Source organism: Odocoileus virginianus, chromosome 24 (assembly GCF_023699985.2).
Source record: "Odocoileus virginianus isolate 20LAN1187 ecotype Illinois chromosome 24, Ovbor_1.2, whole genome shotgun sequence".
NCBI classification, from domain to species: Eukaryota; Metazoa; Chordata; class Mammalia; order Artiodactyla; family Cervidae; genus Odocoileus; species Odocoileus virginianus.
Genome location: NC_069697.1, coordinates 39,729,805 through 39,753,094, shown reverse-complemented (window position 1 = coordinate 39,753,094; position 23,290 = coordinate 39,729,805). Strand labels below are relative to the sequence as shown.

Below are 23,290 nucleotides of genomic sequence, written 5' to 3'. Positions count from 1 at the left end.
AGGAGTGTCTGCCATAGAGAGACAATTTAAAAGCTGGAAAGCGTTTGCAGAAATTCAGAGAGGCATAGGAAATGGACTTCTTAAGGAATTTTGATGCTTCCTTAGAGAATTGTACATTGAATTTACTAATTTCTGTGTAAACAGGTTGACACAAAAGCGTAGATTGACAATAGTAATCTAGCTTTAAAACTTAACAAAACAATTTAGCAGTTTGCCTTGTGACGTAGTGCCTGTTTTTTTTTTTTTAGTTGTCTGAAGCTGTGTCTGAAAGAATATTGTGGGTACTTTATTTCCTGATTCTAGAACTTTGAAATTCCAACTGATTAATGTCTGTCACTTGTCACCCTGTTGCTGATTTCCTTCTTCTAGAATCATAGTGAGACTTGAGTAGAACTTTTGACAGCTGAAATTTCCCAAAATGATTTCATTTTTCTTGAAACCATATTTGGTATGATTGTTATATGTTATATCTGTGATATTTATATGATATCCATCATACCAATTACATTTCATGAAGAAACATCACCTTTCTTCATGAAACTGTAATTGGTATGAGATATATACGTGTACATTTATGTTTTGGGGGCTTCCCTTGTGGCTCAGCTGTTAAGAATCCCTCTGAAATGCAGGAAACCTGGGTTGGGAAATTCCCCTGGAGAAGGGAAAGGCTAGAATTCCAGTATTGTGGTGTGGAGAGTTCCATGCACTGTGTAGTCCGTGGGATCGCAAAGAGTTAGACACAGCTGAGCAGCTTTCACTTCCACTTGTATCTTTGTGTGTGTATATACATATATAGATATGTAAAGACTGGATTCACGTCAAGTGAGCATGAGCTCAAATTATGGCAGTTATAGCTTACTTAACTACCTCTTGACCTTGTGTAATTTTCTTATTGTCAGAGGTTTTTTCTCATCTGTAAAAAAGGTAGACAGTAATATCTACCTTATAGAACTGTTTTGAGGGTTGAAGTGCACAGTACCTCATGCCTTGCAAATGATACTTAATATTGCATTTCTAGGAAGAAATGTTAAGATAGTGGATGTATTTTTAAACCTAAAGTATTGAAACTCCAACACTTGGGCCACCTAATGCGAAGAGATGACTCATTTGAAAAGACCCTGATGCTGGGAAAGATTGAGGGCAGGAGGAGAAGGGGACAACAGAGTAAGAGATGGTTGGATGGCATCACTGACTCAATGGACATGAGTTTGAGTAAACTCCTGGAGGCCTGGCATGCTGTGGTTCATGGGGTTGCAAAGAGTCAGACATGACTGAGTGGCTGAACTGAACTGAACTGATTGAATATATTAGAAGAACTTTTTTATTAGAAATTTCTTGTAATGAAGTTTTACTGGAATTTTTCATATACTTCTGATTATTTGCTTCTGCACTTGCATTGTATGTATTTTAACAAAAGAAATCTTGTGTTTTTAAAAAGCAGTTTAAAAATTAATCTTTTAGGCCCACCATTATTTCTCAGAGGTAGAGTAAGAGGCAAGGAAATGGTGCATTGGCATGCATAGGAGATGTAAAGTGCTCTTACACATTACTCTCAATATGTATAATGTTTCTTTTTGTCTAGTACTTACACTGTGGTGAAAACATTTTTGAATTTCACTCTGCTATAAAGTCTTAACCTGGCTATACATTAGAATCATCTGGAGCACTTAAAAAAAAACTGATGACCAGGTTCCAAAGATATGGGCAAGGGTGTATCAATATTTCATAAAAAACAACAATAACAGAAAAAACCCCCAAAACCCTCGGTGATTCTGATGTGCATTCTGTTATTAAAAATAGTGTAAATCCTTCAGCCTGTTTCTGTCCTGTATAAACAGGCCTGTTGTCTCTTCCTGTCTGTGTTAGTGTCCTAGACAGTCACGTACCAGTGCCTTGAAGAGCATCTGTGGCTATTCCCTTGTATTTCATGCAAAAAGCAGTGTACCAGTAGCTCCCGCTTTGTGTTTTACAAAAAATAAACTTTGAGGAGTTGGCAGACTATAAGTTAGTGTTCACTGACTATGTTATCTTTAAATGGAGAGCTGTGATTATTCTTCTCTGCTTTCTACTTAAGCTTTGTTTTAATATTCTTAGGAAACCTGAAAAAAATTAGTTTTGAGGTTTCAAATACATGCTTTAACATGTAACTGGCTTTCTAGATTTATGTTAAGAGCAGCATCTTAATGAGGTAATTTGGTGAGCTTAATTGTTACGAATTTGGTAATTAAGTCTAAATAGTTGATATGAACTAGTTAGTTTTTAATACCAACCTGTCAGAATGAACAGCTTATATAAATTATGAGAAAAATATATATGTATTACCTATAAAAATTGTTAGTATTAAAGTTACAGTTTTCAGATTTCTGGTCCCATGTGCTATATTCAGTTGCTGGTATAAAATAAAATTATTTGTTGAATGTACAGCCATTTTGCAAGGGAGAGTATTAAGAAAGGAGCTATTATATATTCTAAAGAATTTGACTTGCAGATGATAACTTACACAAATTTCCTTGTTGAATCAGTAGAACCAGTAAGTCCCTTCTAGTAAATTGTGAAACCAAGTTGTTTGTTTGTGTTTTGGTTTTTTTTCCCTAGTTTTTTGGCTGTACCATGTGGCATGTGGGATTTTAGTTCCCCCACCAGGGATTGAGCCTGTGCCCCCTGCATTAGAACTTTGGAATCTTAACTCCTGGACCACCAGAGAGGTCCCGGGACTAATATCACTTGGTCTTACTTTAGAGGGACTGCTTTGGTGGTTGCTGCTTCCTCCTTGGAAACCTTTGTGGGTTTGTAACAAACTGCAATGAGTGGTACAAAAACATTTCATTAATTCTGATAACTTTCTTTAGCTATAAACTTGCAGAAAATTGTTGTTGTTCCGTTGCTGAGTTGTGTACAACTCTGCGACCCCATGGACTGCAGCAGGCCTGGCTTCCCTGTCCTTCACTATTTCTCGGAGTTTGCTCAAACTCATGTCTATTGAGTCAGTGATGCCATCCAACCAACCACCTTATCCTCTGTCGTCCCCTTCTTCTCCTGCCTTCAATCTTTCCCAGCATCAGTGTCTTTTCCAAGCTTCAGTTCTTCACAGAAAATTAGTAAGTACTAATAGTTTGGCCATTACACATTCAGATTGTTAAATGCATCTGGTAGTCTGATCTAATTAAACAGCTATTTACTGAAATGAGGTTTTTGTATTGTAAATTTATTTTGAACTTTTTGATCTTACTTGTAACCTAGACTTTGTAGATATTACTACATTAATATGAAGTAATTGAATCACAGAGGTTAAGCAACTTATCTAAACATATATGTAAGTTTCAGGCAGAGGAAGACCCCCTGATTGTTTTAATTGCAGGCCCCAATTTAATTTAAGACTAAAACAGATGAGGAGCGTTTAATTGGAAAGCCTGTGGTTCAGAAATATTGAACTTTTGTCATTACATTTCAGTAGGACTGTATTGTATTTCATTTTATTTGGAACTTTTAAGACTTGGTAGTAGATGTTTTCTGTCTTGAGATGCTGGGCCTTTAGACTGTTGGTTTTTTAACTTATCCATCCCTTTCTTGCGAAGATCCCCTGGAGGAGGGCATGGCAACCCACTCCAGTATTCTTGCCTGGAGAATCCCCGTGGACAGAGGAGGCTGGCGGGCTACAGGCCAGGGGGTCGCACAGAGTCGGACACTGAGTGACTAAACAGTGCACAGCACATGTGTCAGGTGCCTGGAAAGCTCCTTGAAATCTATCTGACAGAACTGCACAGATACGCCGGAAGTGGTGTGTCAGGACTGGGACCAGTGGGGAAAATAGAGACGCACAAAATTAAGTTATAAAGCATTAAATTACCACAACCAGGAGTAAGCGGAGTTTAAAAGAATGGTTATTATTTATTAATGGTGACTTTTCACTTTGCATGTTAATCATAGACCCATGAAACCTGTATTATTGAAACATTCAGAAGAACTATTTTTAGTTAATGTGACATTTTCCCAGACTAAGTTTGGTATGAAACAGAAATTCCTGAGTTTTATTTATTTTTATTTTGTCTGCCCACATTTCTTGTATATAACATAAGTCATCAATTCAGAATTTTGAAAACATTTATCTATGTGATCGAACCAAAAATTAGGTCAGAAAATAGTTTATAACATCTTTGTAACTACAGCCTACCTACTAACAAGAAAACGTTTCTTTGAAACAGTTCTGGAATTTGAGAAGCCTAAGATTTTAAAAATAACAGCTGTGTGCATTTACTTCAGCTTTTGTTGAGCTTCAGTGAAACTGGTTACATCTGGTAATGTGTTCTAATTAATAACTTATCTGGAATATAAATATCCTCTATATCAGAAAATAAAACCTGCCTAACAAGTTCAACTCTTTTAACCTGACCAAATTCACATTGTAGCTTAGTTGAGTGTAATAATAACTACCAAATTAAACTCTCTTAGATATCATTCCCAACCTTCAAAATGTTTGGGCAGTGTTATAACATACTACTGAGAAATAAAGTGGGAGGAAAAAATATGGGAAAAAATCAACTGTAATTGTCCACTTTCCTAAATGGATTGCTTTGACACAGAACATTGGAGCTTCACACATTAAAAAAATTCATGTAAATTGATCACTTTATTTTACAGACTAGGAAACTGAAGGCAGGAGATTGGTCAGGCTAGTACTAACTAGAGTTCAGATTGTCTGATTCTTGTTCTATTCAAGGTATAATATTTTTGTATGATAATGATATATAGAACTTAATAGAATATGGAGAATAAAGTTAATGATTATTTCTCCTCTCTAATAAAGTAAATTTTCTAGAAATTTTACTCATGATTAACCGATTTCTTGTTTTGAGAAATCTCTTTTTGAAATAAAAATCAGGATTCAGTTTGCGTTTATTTAGAGAATATTATGTGCTTAATTTTTGTTAGCCTCATATTAGGGAAATGCGTAGGATGAGTAAGCCTGCTTTTTTTTTCTTATGTAAGATTTGGTTTATAGTTTCCCTTTTACTGGCTTCTTGTCAAATTTAAGCAGATAACATGACTAAATCTATTTTAAGGGTTTTTTTTTTTCCATTTGTTTACATTGCTTACGCATCCTTTAAATACTACTTTATCAAGCTTGATATATGTAGCATTTTACAAACTTATTTTCAAGCAACATACAGCATACTAATAAAGTGATTCATCTCTAACAATCTGAACGATGACCTCATTTAAAGTGTTTTATCGTCGAGAACAAACTGGGGCCAGTAGAGGCGCCTCTGACTCTATCCCAGTACTGTGCAGTTTGTTCTGGCTGCTCCTCCTTGCTTACTTACCTGTAACTTCACTGAAGTGGGAAAGCTGGCTCCCACCCGCCACCATCTGTTTTACGGATTGCTTGTCTTCAGTAGACATGTATAGTTGTTTCAGCATTACTACTAATCTGTAGCCTTGTAAGGAATCGCTTCACCAACCAGAACACAGTGTTCATATATGGTTCTTTTTTTTCTGCTACAGTTACCAGTCAGAATACTGTCTACCAAAGTTATTAAGGTCAGTGCCATTTTCCATACCCTCTTCAGTGTGGATATACCAAACATTTGTAATACAGTTACTCTTTTGCCAGTTTTGTATTTCTAGACTCCTGGTTGATTTTTTATATTTGCATACATTCAGCTTTACTCTTCCTGTTGTTAAGTTCTATGGATTTCAGGACATGCAAGTTCCCTCCTGTCTCCTGTGTAGTCAGTCACTCCTCCACCCTTCTCCAGTTCCCTGGCAACCTTTGATCTATTGTCTGTCTCTATAGTTTTACCTTTCCAGAGTGTCATATGGATGGAAACACTATATACCCTTTTTGGTCTGAATTCTTTCCCTTAGGAAGTGCTTTTAATATTCATCCATGTTGCATGAATTAATAGCTTTTTAAAAATTGTTAAATAGAATTCTGTTGTATAGATAAACCATTTTATTTATCCCTTCCCTTGTGGTTCAGATGGTAAAGAATCTGCCTGCAATGCAGGAGACCTGGGTTCTATCCCTGGGTTGGGGAGATCCCCTGGAGGAGGGCATGACAACCCACTCCAGTATCCTTGCCTGGAGAATCCCCATGGACAGAGGAGCCTGGTGGGCTACAGTCCATGGGGTTGCAGAGTTGAACATGACTGAGCGACTAAGCGCACACACACTGAAGGACCCCTTTCTTGGTATAAATGTTCATACGTAGGTTGGTATGAGCATTAATTTTCAGTACACTTTGATAAATACCCAGGGGCAAATTGCTGGGCTATATATATGTTAAGTGTATGTTTAACTTTATAAAAAATAAACAAAAACTGCCAAACGCTTCCATAGTGACTGTATTTGTTTTCATTTTTGAAAGATATTTTAGATAGAGTTCTTAGTTGAATGTTTTATTTTCCTCTTTCTTTCTATAGTTTAAAAATGTTGAGAGGAATTCCCTGATGACCTAGAGGTTGGGATTCTGGGCTTTTACTGTCATGGCTTGGGTTCAGTCCCTCCTGATCTGGGAACTGAGATCTCACAAGCCTCACCCCACCCCATCCAAAGAAAAAGTTAATTTTTCTCCTCTTGGTTCTGATGACAAGTTGGCCGTCATTTATGTCTCTGTTTCTCTATGTATATTCTTTTTTTTCTCCTTCTGACTGCTTTATGATTTCCTTATTACTATTTTTCAGTAGTTTGACTCTCAAATGATAATCTTGTTTTTTGGTTCTCCTTAGAGGTTGTTGAAGTTACTGGAAGTTATAGTTATGGAAGTTACTGAAGTTTATAGTTCTCATGAAATTAGGAAGAATTTAGCATTTTGGTTTTTTTTTTATGTCCTTCTTGCTCTTGTACTATTTCTGGGATACTGTTACATTAATTTTAGACTCTGATATTGCTCAGCAGTTCACTGCCGCAGTTGATATTAACTCACAGTTCATTGTCCAATGGTTCCTTCCCCCCGCCGCCCAGCCTCTTTTCTCACTGTGTTTAACTTTGCATTTTTTTCTATTGCTGTATCTTCAAGTTCATTAAGCCTTTCTTTTCAAGTTCATTAAGATGTTTTTTATTCCAGAAGAATTCCAGTGCATGTTTAGTTACAGATACTAAATTTTTATCTCTAAAATGATCAGTTTGAGCCTTTAAAGAATCTTTGGACTTTCAAATAATTATAAATTCATAAGATGCAAAAATAGTACAGATGCCCATTACCTGTCTTCTTCCAGTTATGTCTTCTTACATAACTAGAGTGCATTAATTATCAAAACGAGAAGTCAATATAACTGACTAGATATGCAGATTAACTCACTTCACCATTTTCTTCATGCGTTCACCTTTTCATGTTTTTATCATTCTGTGGTATTTTCACATGTGTAGAGTCATCTAACCGCCACCACCAAGAGCATGATACAGTTTGATACTTTGCATTTCTGTTATTATGTTCATAGTTTTCTTTATTTGCTTGAATGTATAGAATACATCTACAATACCTTTTAACCTCCTTGTCCACTAATTCTATCATCTGTATCACTGTTGGGTTTTTTTTTTCCATTTTTATATTTCATCTTGTGGATTGTATTTTCTGCTTCTTTGCATAGCTAGTGTTTTTGACTGGATGCTAGACATTTAATTTTACATTGTTTAATACTGATGTTATATTATTTTAAATATTTTGGGCTTTATTTTGGGGTATAATGTTATTTAGAATTGTTTTGATCTTTTTGAGGCTTGGTTTTAAGCTGTGTTAGTGCTAGTCAAGAAAATTCTTTGGTTTAAAGCTCTTCTGGTTTCATTACTGAAGTTTCATTATTTTTTGAACTCTATTCGGTACCCCCTGTTAAAAGGTCTACTCTGGTTGATGGGAGGGGCTTCCCTGGTATCTCAGAAGGTAAAGAATCCGCCTGCCATGCGGGAGACCTGGGTTTGATCCCTGGGTGTGAAGATCCCCTGGAGAAGGGATAAACTACCCACTCCAGTCTTCTGGCCTGGAGAATTCCATGGACAGAGGAGGCTGGCAGGCTTCAGTCCATTGGGCTGCAAAAAGTCGGACACGACTGAGTGCCTTTAACTGGTTGGTGGGAACATGCGTTTGAGGGGATTATTCTGACTACTCCTTTTCAGAGACTTTTTCTTCAGACTCAACAACTTTTTTCACATGCATGCACAGATTTAGCGAAAACATTGAGAAGCTCTCTCTAGACTTTTGGAGCCCTTTGTCTGCAGCTTCCTTCTCTCCATTTGCCCTGGAAATTCTAGCTGTTTTGGTGGCTCCCCTAATTCAACTCTTTTTTTTCCTTAACTCGTAGAGACTCTTGGGGCTCAGATTGGGTTCCAGCCCCTAACCCCGTCCCTGTGTTTCAGCCTCATAACTCTATAGGCAATAAAGCTTACTTCATTTCGTCTTTTCTCTTAATGATCTCTGGCCTGAGATGATGTTCAGTTTCTGAAAATCAGTGTTTGATATATTTTTTCCTAGTTTTTTAGTTATTTAAGGTAGAAAGGTAAATACTATCTGTTTTTCTGTCTTGGCATCACTGCCTTATAGAAAACTTCATTTTAGTTTTATAAATATTTGTCTTTTATGACTTTTTAAAATTTATGAGGAAAAAAGTGCATGAACTTTAGTAAATTTAGGCACTTAGGGTGCATGTTCTTTCTCATGTTTACTTTCTTTTACATATTCTCTGTCTCACATATCTATTCACACTTTTTTATCTATTCACTGTCCTTCCATTCCTAATATGAGCATCAACACAGTCTATTATTGAGCATTTTTATTTAATATAGGATAGTGGTGACAAATGTTAGTTTAATATAAGATCATTTTGACAGATGTTATCTGTTTACCTAGAAGAAAATGGAGTACCTTCATTTCTTTTTTCCTTTGTTTACTAAAAGAAGATAATGATTCTTAGTTATTGTTCAGTATAGAATATTGATTCCTATATTGGTTAGGACATATTCAGGCACACTATTGTCTCATTGTGTTGCAGGAGGGGGGACCCCTTCCAGGGCCCAAGAGTGGGCTCTTGTCTAACACTCAGAAGTGAATTGTCCGAGGAGACACATGTGCTGACAAAGCTAGAGACTTTACCGGGAAGGGGTGTCCAGGTAAGAGCGGCACAGTTAGGGAACCCAGAAGGACTGCTCTGCCACGTGGCTTGTAGTCTTGGCTTTTATCGAAATGGGATTAATTTCAGGGTTGTCTCTGGCCAATCATTCTGACTCGGGGTCCTTCATGGTGGCACGTGTGTCACTCAGCCAGGGAGGGTTCTGAGAGGTTGATGGGACATGTGGACTGGGGTCTTCTCTCTCCCAAGTTATCCCAGTTGGTGGTAGCTTGTTAGCACTGTGTTCCTGACCAAAGCCTCCTGTTGTTAAGTGGATAACTCGCATGTCTGGCCAGGGTGGGTAGTTTCAGTCAGTGGTTCCCCTAACAACTGCACTTCATTTTATTGTGCTTAATTCTATTGTGTTTTTACAAATAGAAGGTTTGTGGTAATGCTGCATCAAACAAGTGTTTGTGTTTTTCCAACATTTGCTCACTTTATGTCTTTATCCCATTTTGGAATTCTCAGATTATTTCAGACTTTCTCATTCTTGTATCTGTGATCTGTGATCAGTGATCTTTGATGTTACTATATCAAAAAGATGATGACTCACTGGAGGCTCCAGAGATGGTTAATATTCTTTAGCAATAAATTTTTTTTTAAAGTTAAGGGATGTAGGTTGTTTTTCTTTTAAGACATAATGCTGTTGTACACTTAATAGCCTGCAGTATAGTGTAAACAAATACTTATGTGCATTGGGGAACCGAAAAATTTGCATGACTTGCTTCACTGTGGTATTTACTTTGTTGCTGTGATCTGGAACCGAACCTGCAGTTCTTGGAGGTGTGCCTATAGTGGCTGTTGTTTGAAACCCTAAGCCATGAAATACTTAACGTTACCCACGCTAGGGAAACAAAAGAAACAAGTTTTACTTTTGTACTAATCCATAGTACTCCAAAGTTAGTATTTTTCTCTTGTCTGGTGAATGTATAGATTAAATATTAACTTTTATTTTTAATGATAATATTATTTAGTAGAAAAAGTCCTAATCATCTCTTTTATATGTATAAAGTTATGCTGTTGAAAATGGGATAGCCTTGCCTGACTTTAGATTTCTGACATATCTTTTATTAAACTAGTACAAATGGAAGATAGTGCATCAACTTATTTTTAAACTTATTTAAGAAGGAAAACATGCTTATTTCCTAAGAAAAAACTGAAATTTTTCACTTACTGTTCACTGAATTCAGAGTTGTCATGAACATGTTAATGAGGCAAGTGCTGTTTTAATATTAATAATAAAATACATTGAAACGGAGTTAATGTTGTTTTGGGGATGTGGGATGCATAATAAATACTTTTCTTCTCATTTTGTGACTGTCATGAACGTTTAAATTGAAGTTGAATGTATGTCACTTAAACTATTCTTGACCCCCCACCCCCTCAATTCACAAGATCATTTTTCTTTATGAATAATCCAGTTCCTTGCTAGGATTATATTTAAAGCAATAAATATACTTATTCTTTAAAAAACTTTTCTTCTTTGTTACTTTTAAAAGAGATGTTTAATTCCAGTAGTACATATAAATTTGGTAATGCACAGTTACATTTTTGCCATAGAGCCAGGCATCTTTGAAGTATTTTAACAAAACATTTACAATGTAAGATGGTCAAAATTAAGTACCCACTAACTTGTTACCAAACATAAAATGGGAGTTGGAGTATAGGTTTTTACTACACAACTTCTTTTTAAAATGTAAACCTAATAATACTAATCTTAATGTTTTCCTTGAAAAATATTCAGCACTTCTTACTAGATTGCTTTTTAGGGATAATCCATATGTTTGTGTATATGCATGTTTATTGGTTTTAATAAAATTGGTTCATATTTCTTATGAATTTAAATTAGATGTTTTTATCATCCTCTTCCAAAGTGGAATTTTGTCTGATGTTAACTAATTGCTCTCAATTTGAATATAATTTTTAGTGGTTAGCAACTGTTGTTACTTCTGTACGTATGGTACTCACTCCTTTCCCAGGGGAAAGTGAAAGTGAAAGAAGTCGCTCAGTCATGTCCTACTCTTTGTGACCCCATGGATGGTAGCCTTTTCCAGGCAAGAGTAGTGGAGTGGGTTGCCATTTCCTTCTCCAGGGGATCTTCCCAGTCCAGGGCTCGAACCTGGGTGCCCCACATTGCAAGCAGTAAACATTTTACTAAAAGTTAGGTAAAAGTAAAACTTGTGTTTTGAAAATGGCTGTTTGCAAATTCTTTGTAGATACCACTTTTGAATTTTTGGTCTTTCATATTCAGTTTACATTTTTGAGTTAGCATCTCTGGCAATTAGTACCTCTGCCTCGGTGATTTTTTTTTTTTTTTTTTTATGTACCTGAGGTTTACAGTGCTTAGTCATTTTTGGACTTGTTTGTCTCTAGCCAGGTTAAGAAATAAGCTCTGTTAATTTTTTCCCCTAATGTAAAAAAGCAAATTGTTAGATCATGTGTGAAATTGGAGGGCTGAAGGACTAAGGCATCCAGAAAGATGACATTTGTTGCTACTTTTCATTGGGGTAAATTTTAACGGACTGTTGAGTTAGGTTTGCCTCTGTTTACAGTTCTAAGATTATATGATGTATTCACATCCTATGGCATAAGAATAAACCTCATAAACTGAATAAATAGCAGCTATATAAATAAGCATTTGGAGGAGAGGAATTTGAAATTAAATGACTAGATCTGAATTAACTGAACATTTCTGACACTAACAGGAGAATGTTTATTTAAAAGAAAAAATATATCAATTCAGGGCTGCATTTATTTGTCCACTTCATTTTTATTCATTGTAACTTTCTTCCTATGTGTGTGGTCTGGCGGACAGTTTTAATTGCAAGGGAAAAGGTTTTCATATTTAATAACTTCTATCTCAAATAAAGTATGTCTGCCAGTCCAGCCCTTCCTAGATGGTTAAGAGGAAGATCAATTAGAATATTAAAAGTACTTTTGGTTTTGTTTTCTATGTATCATATTGGATATTTTTGCTGCTGTTCATATGTTTACATGTTAGTAATTATGACGGCTTTTGGATAATTCCACTCTAGAGGGAGAACTGGTGGGCGGTCCTTCCTGTGACACGACCCTTGAGTGACAGTTCTATTTGATTGCCTCCAGTACTGTGAGGAAAGGACACGACTCTATGGTGAGGACTGATGGACATACATTATCTGAGAAAAGAAACTACCAGGTAAGATCAATTTTTTTCTCTTTTTTTCTATTAGTCACATGAACTGCTTAATATGTTGTATTTAATTGGAATCAGCAGGTTGGATACACCTGAGTTTGAAAAATTGTGGTTATAATTTTAAAAATATGCATGTTGGTTTAGACAGTTGAAATAGTTGAGAACATTTTTCAGACTAAACCATGCTTATAATAAATGTATATTATTACAAATGATGTACATATATTTATATAATAAATATGTATATGTTCTTTTAGTGTCAGAGCATAACTTTCCTGGTGTGTATATATATGTCAAAACTTAGTTTATCTAATACACAATTTATGACTTCATGGCTGGATTCAGAGTTAGTGTTCCGTGAAACAAAATGTTGATTGTCTTTACACATGTTATTCCTGTAAAACTAAATCTGAACTCTTGGACTATATTCAGGGTACTGTAGCATCATAGAGATGTAGATACTACTGGTTAGAGTATAAAAGAAATAGAGATCAGGGTACTCAGACACTCAAATTGTATTGAATTAGCTTATCTATTATCATTAGCTTGCTTTCCTCACAATACTGGATTCTTGTTCTCTCATTTATTTAGATAGTTAATAATATCCATCCTTTACTAAATGTGTAAGGATGCTGAAAGGATAATTGAAGTGTAATATTCCTCTTTCTTTCTGAGCTTTTAAAAGAGGGTGAATTTTAACAATAATACTATTAAATAGTGATTTTTTTTAAACCGATAACATTCGAATTTAATTTTCTCAAAGAAAATGTTTTATTAATTTGCCTATAATTTATTGTCAAATTATGTAGTGACTCAGAATAAGCAATAGTTCATAACTCAGGTAGGAATAAACTTTAGGCTTCTTTCACAAATACATATCCAACCTCCCTCTGCCCCTTAGCACCAGGTGTTATTCTCTGCAGGCTGTGAAGGCAACTGGTGTGATAGTAGCAGCTTTGTTAACTAACCATTTATCTTCTAATCATTAATTTTAGTCTGGTTAGTCTTTTCTTCCCTTAGATTGGAAAAGTGAACAGTGGAGAAAATTCATGGTGAAATAACAAAGAGCCTTTGAAAACAAGACTTAGGTCCTATACATAATGAAAAATAGAGTCATATTTAACCTTTCTAGAATTTGACCCAATTTTGTATCTGAAGTTTCTTGCCAGATTTTTAGCATTTAATAAGCCAGAGGAAGCTGTGCTATGCAGAAGCGGTTCTCCTGCACCCTTTTCTGCTCTGAACTGCTCTTGCAGATGTGGTCAGCCTGGCCTTTGTGCATCACTCACACTAGCTGTGGCTGCTGCCTCACAGCTGCTTCCAGCTACCTTCACTCATACAAGTTTCCATTGGTTACTCTGCTTGGGTGGTTCTGTATTTTGGTAGATTATGCTAAATTTTTTTTTTTTTTTTAAGAATATCATAATTCTAGATTGTGTGGCTTTTCAGTATTCGTAATCCAGTTTGTAAAATCAAAGTATAGAAGTTTTTATCATCACACGGTGTGATTACTTTACTGGATGAAATCATATTAATGGAGAATTCCAAATTTTACACTTAAGAATAAAAATCAGATTATATTTTATACATGAAGAGATTTCCTAGTTTCTGTTGATTCTGCTAAAAAAAAATTGTTTAGAGTCACACTGTTTGAGTCACATTATTATAAATAATCCAGGCTTTTTAGCTTCTCAGAAAATTCATTTTTAGTTAGGGTTTTTCTGCCTGAAAATATTTTCCCTTTTCTTTTTACTTAGTGACAGTCAATGCATGTTGGAATATTCTTGGAAACAATTATTTAAATTTCTGTTGTAAAATTATTTTTTTTTAAAAGCCTCTTCTGAAAAGTACATGTATAGAAGTATAATTTCTGGTTTGATAATTATGATGATATACTAATTACATATGGGAAATTAAAAGGAATAGTAGATAAATTACTACTGTATTGGTAGCACTTAGAATCTGTATATGTATGCTGAGATGAAATGATTTGGATTTTTTAAAATTCCATGTTTGTGGAATTTTATTTGTTGTTTTTCATGGATAAAGTAGGATTTCTTTATATTCATTTATACCTATTTTAATTTATCTTACTTGTTTTAATTTCTCTTTGATGCCTTTTATTTTTGGAGTGCCATTGATGTCTGATAGTGATATTTAAGCATTCTGATAATAATAAGCTAATGTTCCAGAATTTAATAAAAAGGGTAATACTTTGCCAATTCTTATTTCGTTGAGGACTTGATTAAAGACTTAGGAACTTATTTGGGAAGATGAATTTCCTCAACTTGGTGCTAAAACTTAGTGACTTTCAAATGGGCATTGGTTGAAGTATTGGTTTTTCTGCTGCTATCTACTTTTTGTGTTTTATTTCTTACTAAAGTTTGAATAGAGTATTTAAAATTTATTTAGATGGACAGACTGCTATATTAGTTCAGACAGGACAGTTTAATCATATAAATGGTTTACAGTTTATTCTCAGAAGAATTGTCAAGCTTCTAAGGAAATGTAACTTCAATTTTTGGCTAAAATTTCTTATCTTCCTCTAATTTACACTAATTTATTCCAACTATGAGCACAGATCTAATCGTATTAATTACTAGGTTAACTTAGCAGTGCCTATTCCCCTTTCTAATACAATAAAGATGAGCTCCTAACCTTACATATAATCTTTGTACATTGTGATCCCACATGCCTTTATTTCCGTTGTCTTCTCTGTTTATAGGGAGTTTTTGCATGAGTAATGTAAAACTACTTTTAAATCTCCCTGCAGTGCACTTTTACATGTATGCCTTTACTTGTTTGGGTTCCTCTTCATGTGATGCCTTTTCTTCTGTCAGTACTTTCAGAAGCCATTCAAAGTGATGGCCTTTCCCTTGCTTTCATAACCTTTGTACCTATTTCTAGTTTAGTGTATACCATGGCAAACTGAAGTTATGTTTGTTTTTTCCTTGTCTTGCTATAGCCCCATGCTGCCCAATACCATAGGGACTAGCCCCATAAGTGGTATTTAAATTCATGTAAATAAAATAAAATAATTTAAATTCTTAGTCATGTCAGCCATCTTACAAATGCTTAATAGTTGCATGCTATTAATGGCCAACATATTGAACAGTGCAGATATAGAACTTTTCCATTATTGTAGAAAGTTGTATTGGACAGTGTTTCTGTATGTTAAGCTTCTTGAAAACTGGAGCCATATTAATTGATACTTTGGTATTGCCAGTACACGATGGTTTCAGTTACATAATAGGTGTTCAAAGGCATATTGTTGTAATAAAATTAAACAAAGAAAGAAGTTACAGAAATTGCACACTGTCCTGAGGGAAATGCTACATATATATATCCAGTATTTTTAGGATATTACTTTTTTTAAATTTGAGCTTACTGATCATGTTATATGTTGGCTAGTTCAATGTATATTATCTATAAACTGGATCTAATGCATCCCAGTCTGTGTGTCCCTTAAGAATACCTCATAATCTAAAATACCACATTAACTGTGAAATATATCATGTTGGAAAACAAACGATGGCAGTGATTGTATTGCTGTTCCCTCCTCTCTCCTCCTTCCACTAAATATTTTATTTCCATTTTATTATTTTTTAATTACAGAGCTATAAAACATATAAGTTTGTAATTTTACTGTAACAATTTAGTGTGTCTTTTTTTTCTAGTAATTATATAAGTGCAAATGTGATGTGTTATTGTTTTTAACAAATACACATATTTCAGCAGCTTATATATTGTACCTAATGTAGATGTTTCCATGCCCCACCCTTCAAATTGCTTCCTTCCCCGTAAGTACTTACTAGTTTGAATTTTGTTTCATTCTTTGTGTTTTTATATTTTTGTTACACACATAGTTCAGTATACAGGTGCATCTTTATTCTGTGTTAGTTTTTTAGGAAGTGGTACCCTATATTCTGTACTGTAAAATTCAAAATTTTAGAATTTTGAATAGAAAAAAAATAATAAATTTCCAGCCCACCTCAAACCATAAGCAGTTTCCCAGATGTTGTGAAAACACTCAACACCTATTTGACAGTTCAGATCAGCATTTCAGACACCTGACAATTCTGCGAGGAGAGCCGAGAGGAGCTACTCCACGTTCAAGGTCAGCAGGGGCGGCCGTGAGGAGATACCCCTCGTCCAAGGTAAGGAGCAGCGCCTGCACAGAAAGAATGAATGGATGGAGGCAAAGCAAAAGCAGTACCCAGTTGTGGATGGTACTGGTGATAGAAGCAAGGTCCAATGCTGTAAAGAGCAATATTGCATAGGAATCTGGAATGTTAGGTCCATGAATCACGGCAAATTGGAAGTGGTCAAACAGCAGAAGGCACGAGTGAATGTTGACATTCTAGGAATCAGAGAACTAAAATGGACTGGAATGGGTGAATATAAGTCAGATGACCATTATATCTGCTACTGTGGGCAAGAATCCCTTAGAAGAAATGGAGTAGCCATCATGGTCAACAAAAGAGTCCAAAATGCAGTACTTGGATGCGATCTCAAAAATGACAGAATCATCTCTGTTCGTTTCCAAGGCAAACCATTCAGTAGCATAGTAACAAACTTGTGCCCCAACCAGTAACGCTGAAGAAGCTGAAGGTGAATGGTTCTATGAAGACCTACAAGACCTTTTAGAACCAACACCCAAAAAAGATGTCCTTTTCATTATAGGAGACTGGAGTGCAGAAGTAGGAAGTCAAGAAACACCTGGAGTAACAGGCAAATTTGGCCTTGGAGCGCAGAATGAAGCAGGGCAAAGGCTAATAGAGTTTTGCCAGAGAACACACTGGTCATAGCAAACACCCTCTTCCAACAACACAAGAGAAGATTCTACACATGGACATCACCAGATGGTCAATACTGAAATGATGTTGATTATATTCTTTGCAGCCAAAGATGGAGAAGCTCTATACAGTCAGCAAAAACAAGACCAGGAGCTGACTGTGGCTCAGACCATGAACTCCTATTGCCAAATTCAGACTTAAACTGAAGAAAGTAGGGATAACCACTAGACCATTCAGGTATCTCTTAAATCAAATCCCTTATGACTATACAGTGGAAGTGAGAAATAGATTTAAGGGACTAGATCTGATGGAAAGCCTGATGAACTATGGACGGAAGTTTGTAACATTGTACAGGAGACAGGGATCAAGACCATCCCCATGAAAAGAAATGCAAAAAGGCAAAATGGTTGTCTGAGGAGGCCTTACAAATAGCTGTGAAATGAAGAGAAGCGAAAAGCAAAGGAGAAAAGATATTCCCATTTGAATGCAAAGTTCCAAAGAATAGCCAGGAGAGATAAGAAAGCCTTCCTCAGCGATCAATGCAAATAAATAGAGGAAAACAACAGAATGGGAAAGACTAGAGATCTCTTCAAGAAAATTAGAGATACCAAGGGAACATTTCATGCAAAAATGGGCTCAATAAAGGACAAAAATGATATGGACCTAACAGAAGCAGAAGATACTAAGAAGAGGTGGCAAGAACAGATGGAAGAACTATACAAAAAAGATCTTCACAACCCAGATAATCATGATGGTATGGTCACTCACCTAGAGCCAGACATCCTGAAATGTGAAGTCAAGTGGGCCTTAGGAAGCATCACTATGAACAAAGCTAATGGAGGTCATGGAATTTCAGTTGAGCTATTTCAAATCCTAAAAGATCATGCTCTGAAAGTGCCGCACTCAAAATGCCAGCACATTTGGAAAACTCAGCAGTGGCCATAGGACTGGAAAAGGTTAGTTTTCATTCCGGTCCCAAAGAAAGGTAATACCAAAGAATGCTCAAATTACTGCACAATTGCACTCACCTCACAGGCTAGCAAAGTAATGCTCAGGATTCTCCAAGCCAGGCTTCAGTAATACGTGAACCGAGAACTTCCAGATGTTCAAGCTGGTTTTAGAAAAGGCAGAGGAACCAGAGATCAAATTGCCAATATCTGCTGGATCATCAAAAAAGCAAGAGAGTTCCAGAAAAACATCTATTGCTTTATTGACTACTCCAAAGCCTTTGACTGTGTGGATCACAATAAACTGTGGAAAATTTTGAAAGAGATGGGAATACCACACCACCTGACCGGCCTCTTGAGAAACCTGTATGCAGGTCAGGAAGCAACAGGTAAAACTGGGCATGGAACAACAGACTGGTTCCAAGTAGGAAAAGCAGTATGTCAAGGCTGTATATTGTCACCCTGCTTATTTAACTTCTATGCAGAGTACATCATGAGAAATGCTGGGCTGGAAGAAGCACAAGCTGGAATCAAGATTTCTGGGAGAAATATCAGTAACCTCAGATATGCAGATGACACCACCCTTATGGCAGAAAGTGAAGAGGAACCAAAAAGCCTCTTGATGAAAGTGAAAGAGGAGAGTGAAAAAGTTGGCTTAAAGCTCAACATTCAGAAAACTAAGATCATGGCATCTGGTCCCATCACCTCATGGGAAATAGATGGGGAGACAGTGGAAACAGTGTCAGACTTTATTTTTGGGGGCTCCAAAATCACTACAGATGGTGATTGCAGCCATGAAATTAAAAGACTCCTTTGAAGGAAAGTTATGACCAACCTAGACAGCATATTAAAAAGCAGAGACATTACTTTGCCAACAAAGGTCCATCTGGTCAAGGCTATGGTTTTTCCAGTGGTCATGTATGGATGTGAGAGTTGGACTGTCAAGAAAGCTGAGCGCCGAAGAATCAATGTTTTTGAACTGTGGTGTTGGAGAAGACTCTTGAGAGTCCCTTGGACTGCAAGGAGATCCAACCAGTCCATCCTAAAGGAGATCAGTCCTGGGTGTTCATTGGAAGGACTGATGCTGAAGCTGAAACTCCAGTACTTTGGCCACCTCATGCAAAGAGTTGACTTGTTGGAAAAGACCTTGATGCTGGGAGGGATTGGGAGCAGGAGGAGAAGGGGATGACAGAGGATGAGATGACTGGGTGGCATCACCAAGTCAATGGGCATGAGTTTGAATAAACTCTGGGAGTTTGTGGTGGACAGGGAGGCCTGGAGTACTGCGATTCATGGGGTTGCAAAGAGTCGGACAAGACTGAGCGACTGAACTGACAATTCTGCATAAGGAAAGCATTTAAAACACAAGTTACCTAATTATTTAACAATTGATGGTGCACATACAAATGCATCTAATAGGTGATCTTTCCATTCAGTATTTGAGAGTATTGTACAATACTGAATACAAATTAATTTTTTAATTTTTATTTACTGCAATGAAAATGTAAGTAAGCAGTGGTGTGCTCCATTTCTTCTATTGTAAGTTATAACACAGTATTGGAAATTTTTGTCTTTCTGCTATCAGGATGTATCTTACAATGGATGGTGTCTCAGAGCCATCCAGTAGCTTATAACCTTTTCTTGAGAAGTTCTTATATGATTGAAAACAGCAGTAACCCCAAAGCATTTTAGAATCTGATATGTTAATGTTACAGATACATAATATAAAGAACACTTAAAATGAAAAAGAATTTTTGGAAAATGAATATACTTAGCGAAGAATTGTCGGAATAGATAAAGTACATAGAGCAAAACAATGAAGGTTTCAGTCATTGTTGCTCTTTGGCATCGGGTTGAGGTGAGCAAGACTGAGCTGAGGAAGGAATTCATTCAAAAATAAATAAAATACCTGAAGCCAGTGAACTGGTTCACAGTTCATTGCTCTTGAAAATCTTGGAAATGAATGGCTGTAGCCACAGATGAAGGAATGCAGTTACATAATTCCTGCTAAAATGAGATGGATTTCAAAGTTGCGTTTAAAATACAATGCTTCTGTTCATTTCATTATCATATTAACAGCCATAAAAGTTATTTTGACTCCATGACCTAAATATTTGTTTAAAATAAATGTTTGACATTTATTTGTCATTTATGGCTCTCCTTCTTCCTCTGGCCAACCAAAAACATCAAATTAAATGAATTCCCACGTTCCTCATTGGTTGGTTTATTACATGATGCTAACAGTGTTGTTCTTTCTTTGAATGTGTATATTCTTATACTCTTTTACTCATCTTATGAAATCATCAAATGAGGTGAAATTTGCTTTCCAAAAGGCAAGTTTCATTAAGATACATGGTTTTATGGCACCTGTGGTATCTTAGTAATTTTTTCACAGTCCCCCTCGGCCAACAGAAATGTTAAAAGTTTCATTAAATTAAAGAGGTTTAACCACTTACATAGTTCATATGGTATCTGACAGATACTGACTTGTTTCTCAAAATTTAAAATACCTGGCAGCATCCCCATGTGTTCACTGTGGTGCTCCTTTGGGAACTTATTTCTAGGCTTTTGCATATGAAATAATTGTGTTCTCTTTCAGAAATATATTTTACATTTAAGTGATTTGCCCCAATCATGAATATGGAATGTGTTCATGATTAAATAGTAAGTTAAAACATTAATGTAGATATTTCTGTCAATCAGAGAAAATATAGAAGCAGTTGCCTTTTTTAAACTGAAGTATAAACATAGCTGATTTACATCGTTGTGTTAATTATTGCTGAGCAGCAGAGTGATTCAGTTATACATATATGCGTTCTTTTTTAAAATATTCTTTTTAATTGTGGTTTATCATAGGAGATAGAATATAGTTCTCTGCTATACAGTAGGATCTTCTTTATCCATTCTTTATACAAAAGCTTACATCTCCCAATTCCAGCCTCCCCTAACACCCTCCATCCCTCCCTTAACCCCATCCCATTGGCAGCCACCAGTCTGTTCTCTGTATCTGTGATTCTGTTTCATAGGTAGGTTCATTTGTGTCATATTTTAGATTACAAGTGTAAGTAATACCTTGTAGTGTTTGTCTTGCTTTTTCCGATTTATTTAGTTTGATAATCTGTAGTTACATCCTTGTTGCTGCAAATGGTATTATTTCATTTTTTATGGCTTATTAGTATTCCTTTATGTATATGTACCCCATCTTTATCCATTTATCTCTTGAATAGACAGATGTTTCCATGTCTTGGCTATTGTAAATAGTGCTGCTGTGAACATGGGGGTGCATGTATCTTTTTGAATTGCAGTTTTGTCTGGGTATATGCCCAGGAGTAGGATTCTTGGGTGTCCATTGGAAGGACTGATGCTGAAGCTGAAACTCCAATACTTTGGCCACCTCATGCAAAGAGTTGACTCATTGGAAAAGACCCTGATGCTGGGAGGGATCGGGGGCAGGAGGAGAAGGGGATGACAGAGGATGAGATGGCTGGATGGCATCAGTGACTCAATGGGCATGGGTTTGAATCAACTCCGGGAGTTTGTGATGGACAGGGAGGCCTGGCATGCTGCGATTCATGGGGTCGCAAAGAGTCAGACACGACTGAGTGACTGAACTGATCTGAGGATTCCTGGATCACATGGCAACTGTAGTTTTAGTTTTTTGAGGAACGTCTATAGTGTTTTCCATTGTGAGTACACCAGTTTATATTTTCACCAACAGTGTGAGAGGGTTGGTTCCCTTTTCTCTGCACCCTCTTCAGCATTTATTATTTTTGTTTTTAGAGTTTGCAGACTCTTTCATATATATATATATATATATATATATATATATATACACGCACTCACATATATATATAATTTTGTTCATTTATGGGTGTGCTAGGTCTTTGTTGCTGCATGGTTTTTCTTAGGTCTCAGGCTAGACTGCGGCGAACGGGGGCTACTCTCTAGTCGCAGTGGTGGCTTCTCATTGTGGTGGCTCCTTTTGTTGTGGAGCTCAGGTTCTAGGGCCCATAGGCTTCAGTAGTTGCACATGTCTGCTCAATAGTTGTGGCTCACGGGCTTAGTTGTTCCACCACATGTGGGATCTTTCCAAATCAAGGATTGAACCTATGTCTCCTGCATTGGCAGGCAGATTCTTTACCACTGAACCACCAGGGAATCCCTATCATTTATTTGTAGGCTTTTAACATTTGCCATTCTGACTGGAGTGACACAGTACTTTATTGTGATAATTAGTGATGTTGAGTATCTTTTCATGTGCCTATTGCCCATCTGTATGTCTTCTTTGGAGAAGTGTCTGTCTAGTTCTTTTGCCCATTTTTTGATTGGATTGTTTTGTTGAATTGTATGAGGTTTTTTATATTTTGGAAATTAAGCCCTTGTTGGTTGTATCATTTGCAAATATTTTCTCCCAGCCCCTAGCTTGTCTTTTTGTTTTGTTTATGGTTTCCTTTGCTGTGTAAAAGATTATAAGCTTGACTGGTTCTCATTTTGCTTTGGGAGACTGACCTAAGAAAACATTGGTGCAGAGTTACTTTTTAAAATATAGTCTCAGCAAGGATTGAGTAAGATGCAAGAAAAGTTTAACAAGGACCTAGAAGAAATAAAAAAGAGTCAATCAGTAATGAATAATGCAATAACTGGGATCAAAGGCACTCTGGAGGGAACCAACAGTAGAATAACTGAGGCAGAAGATAGGATAAGTGAGGTGCAAGATAGAATGGTGGAAATAAATGAAGCAGAGAGAAAAAAAGAATTAAAAGAAATGAGGACAATCTCAGAGACCTCTGGGACAATGTTAAACGCCCCAACATTTGAATCATAGGCATCCCAGAAGAAGAAGACAAAAAGAAAGGCCATGAGAAAATACTTGAGATAATAGTTGAAAGCTTCCTAAAATGGGGAAGGAAGTAGCCACCCAAGTCCAAGAAACCCAGAGAGTCCCAAACAGGATAAACCCAAGGGAAAACACCCCAAGATACATATTAATCAAATTAATGAAGATCAAAGACAAAGAACAAGTATTAAAAGTCACAAGGGAAAAATAACAAATAACCCACAAGGGGATCCCCATAAGGATAACAGCTGATCTTTCAGTAGAAACTCTTCAGGCCAGAAGGGAATGGCAGAACATACTTAAAGTGATGAAAGAGAAAAGCCTACAACCCAGATTACTGTACCCAGCAAGGATCTCTTTCAAATATGAAGGAGAAATCAAAAGCTTTACAGACAAGTAAAAGCTGAGAAAATTCAGCACCACCAAACCAGCTC

The 23,290-nt window shown here is 36.3% G+C and overlaps 1 protein-coding gene across 8 annotated transcripts in view; it reads left to right on the top strand.

Annotated features, from left to right (window-relative positions):
• CNOT2 (CCR4-NOT transcription complex subunit 2) overlaps nt 1–23,290 on the top strand; it is a 119,711-nt gene that overhangs the window by 27,379 nt on the left and 69,042 nt on the right. For 2 of the 8 annotated variants that reach the window (XM_070454602.1, XM_070454597.1), the window contains exon 2: nt 12,137–12,279. The exons of 1 other annotated variant lie outside the window; for it this stretch is intronic. In XM_070454602.1, the coding sequence (XP_070310703.1) occupies nt 12,232–12,279 (48 nt within the window). In that variant the 5' untranslated portion in view covers nt 12,137–12,231. Of the gene's footprint in view, nt 1–5,502; nt 5,539–12,136; nt 12,280–23,290 lie in introns of those variants that run through there. 5 more of the 8 variants (XM_070454601.1, XM_070454596.1, XM_070454600.1 and 2 more) reach the window with 4 other exon arrangements.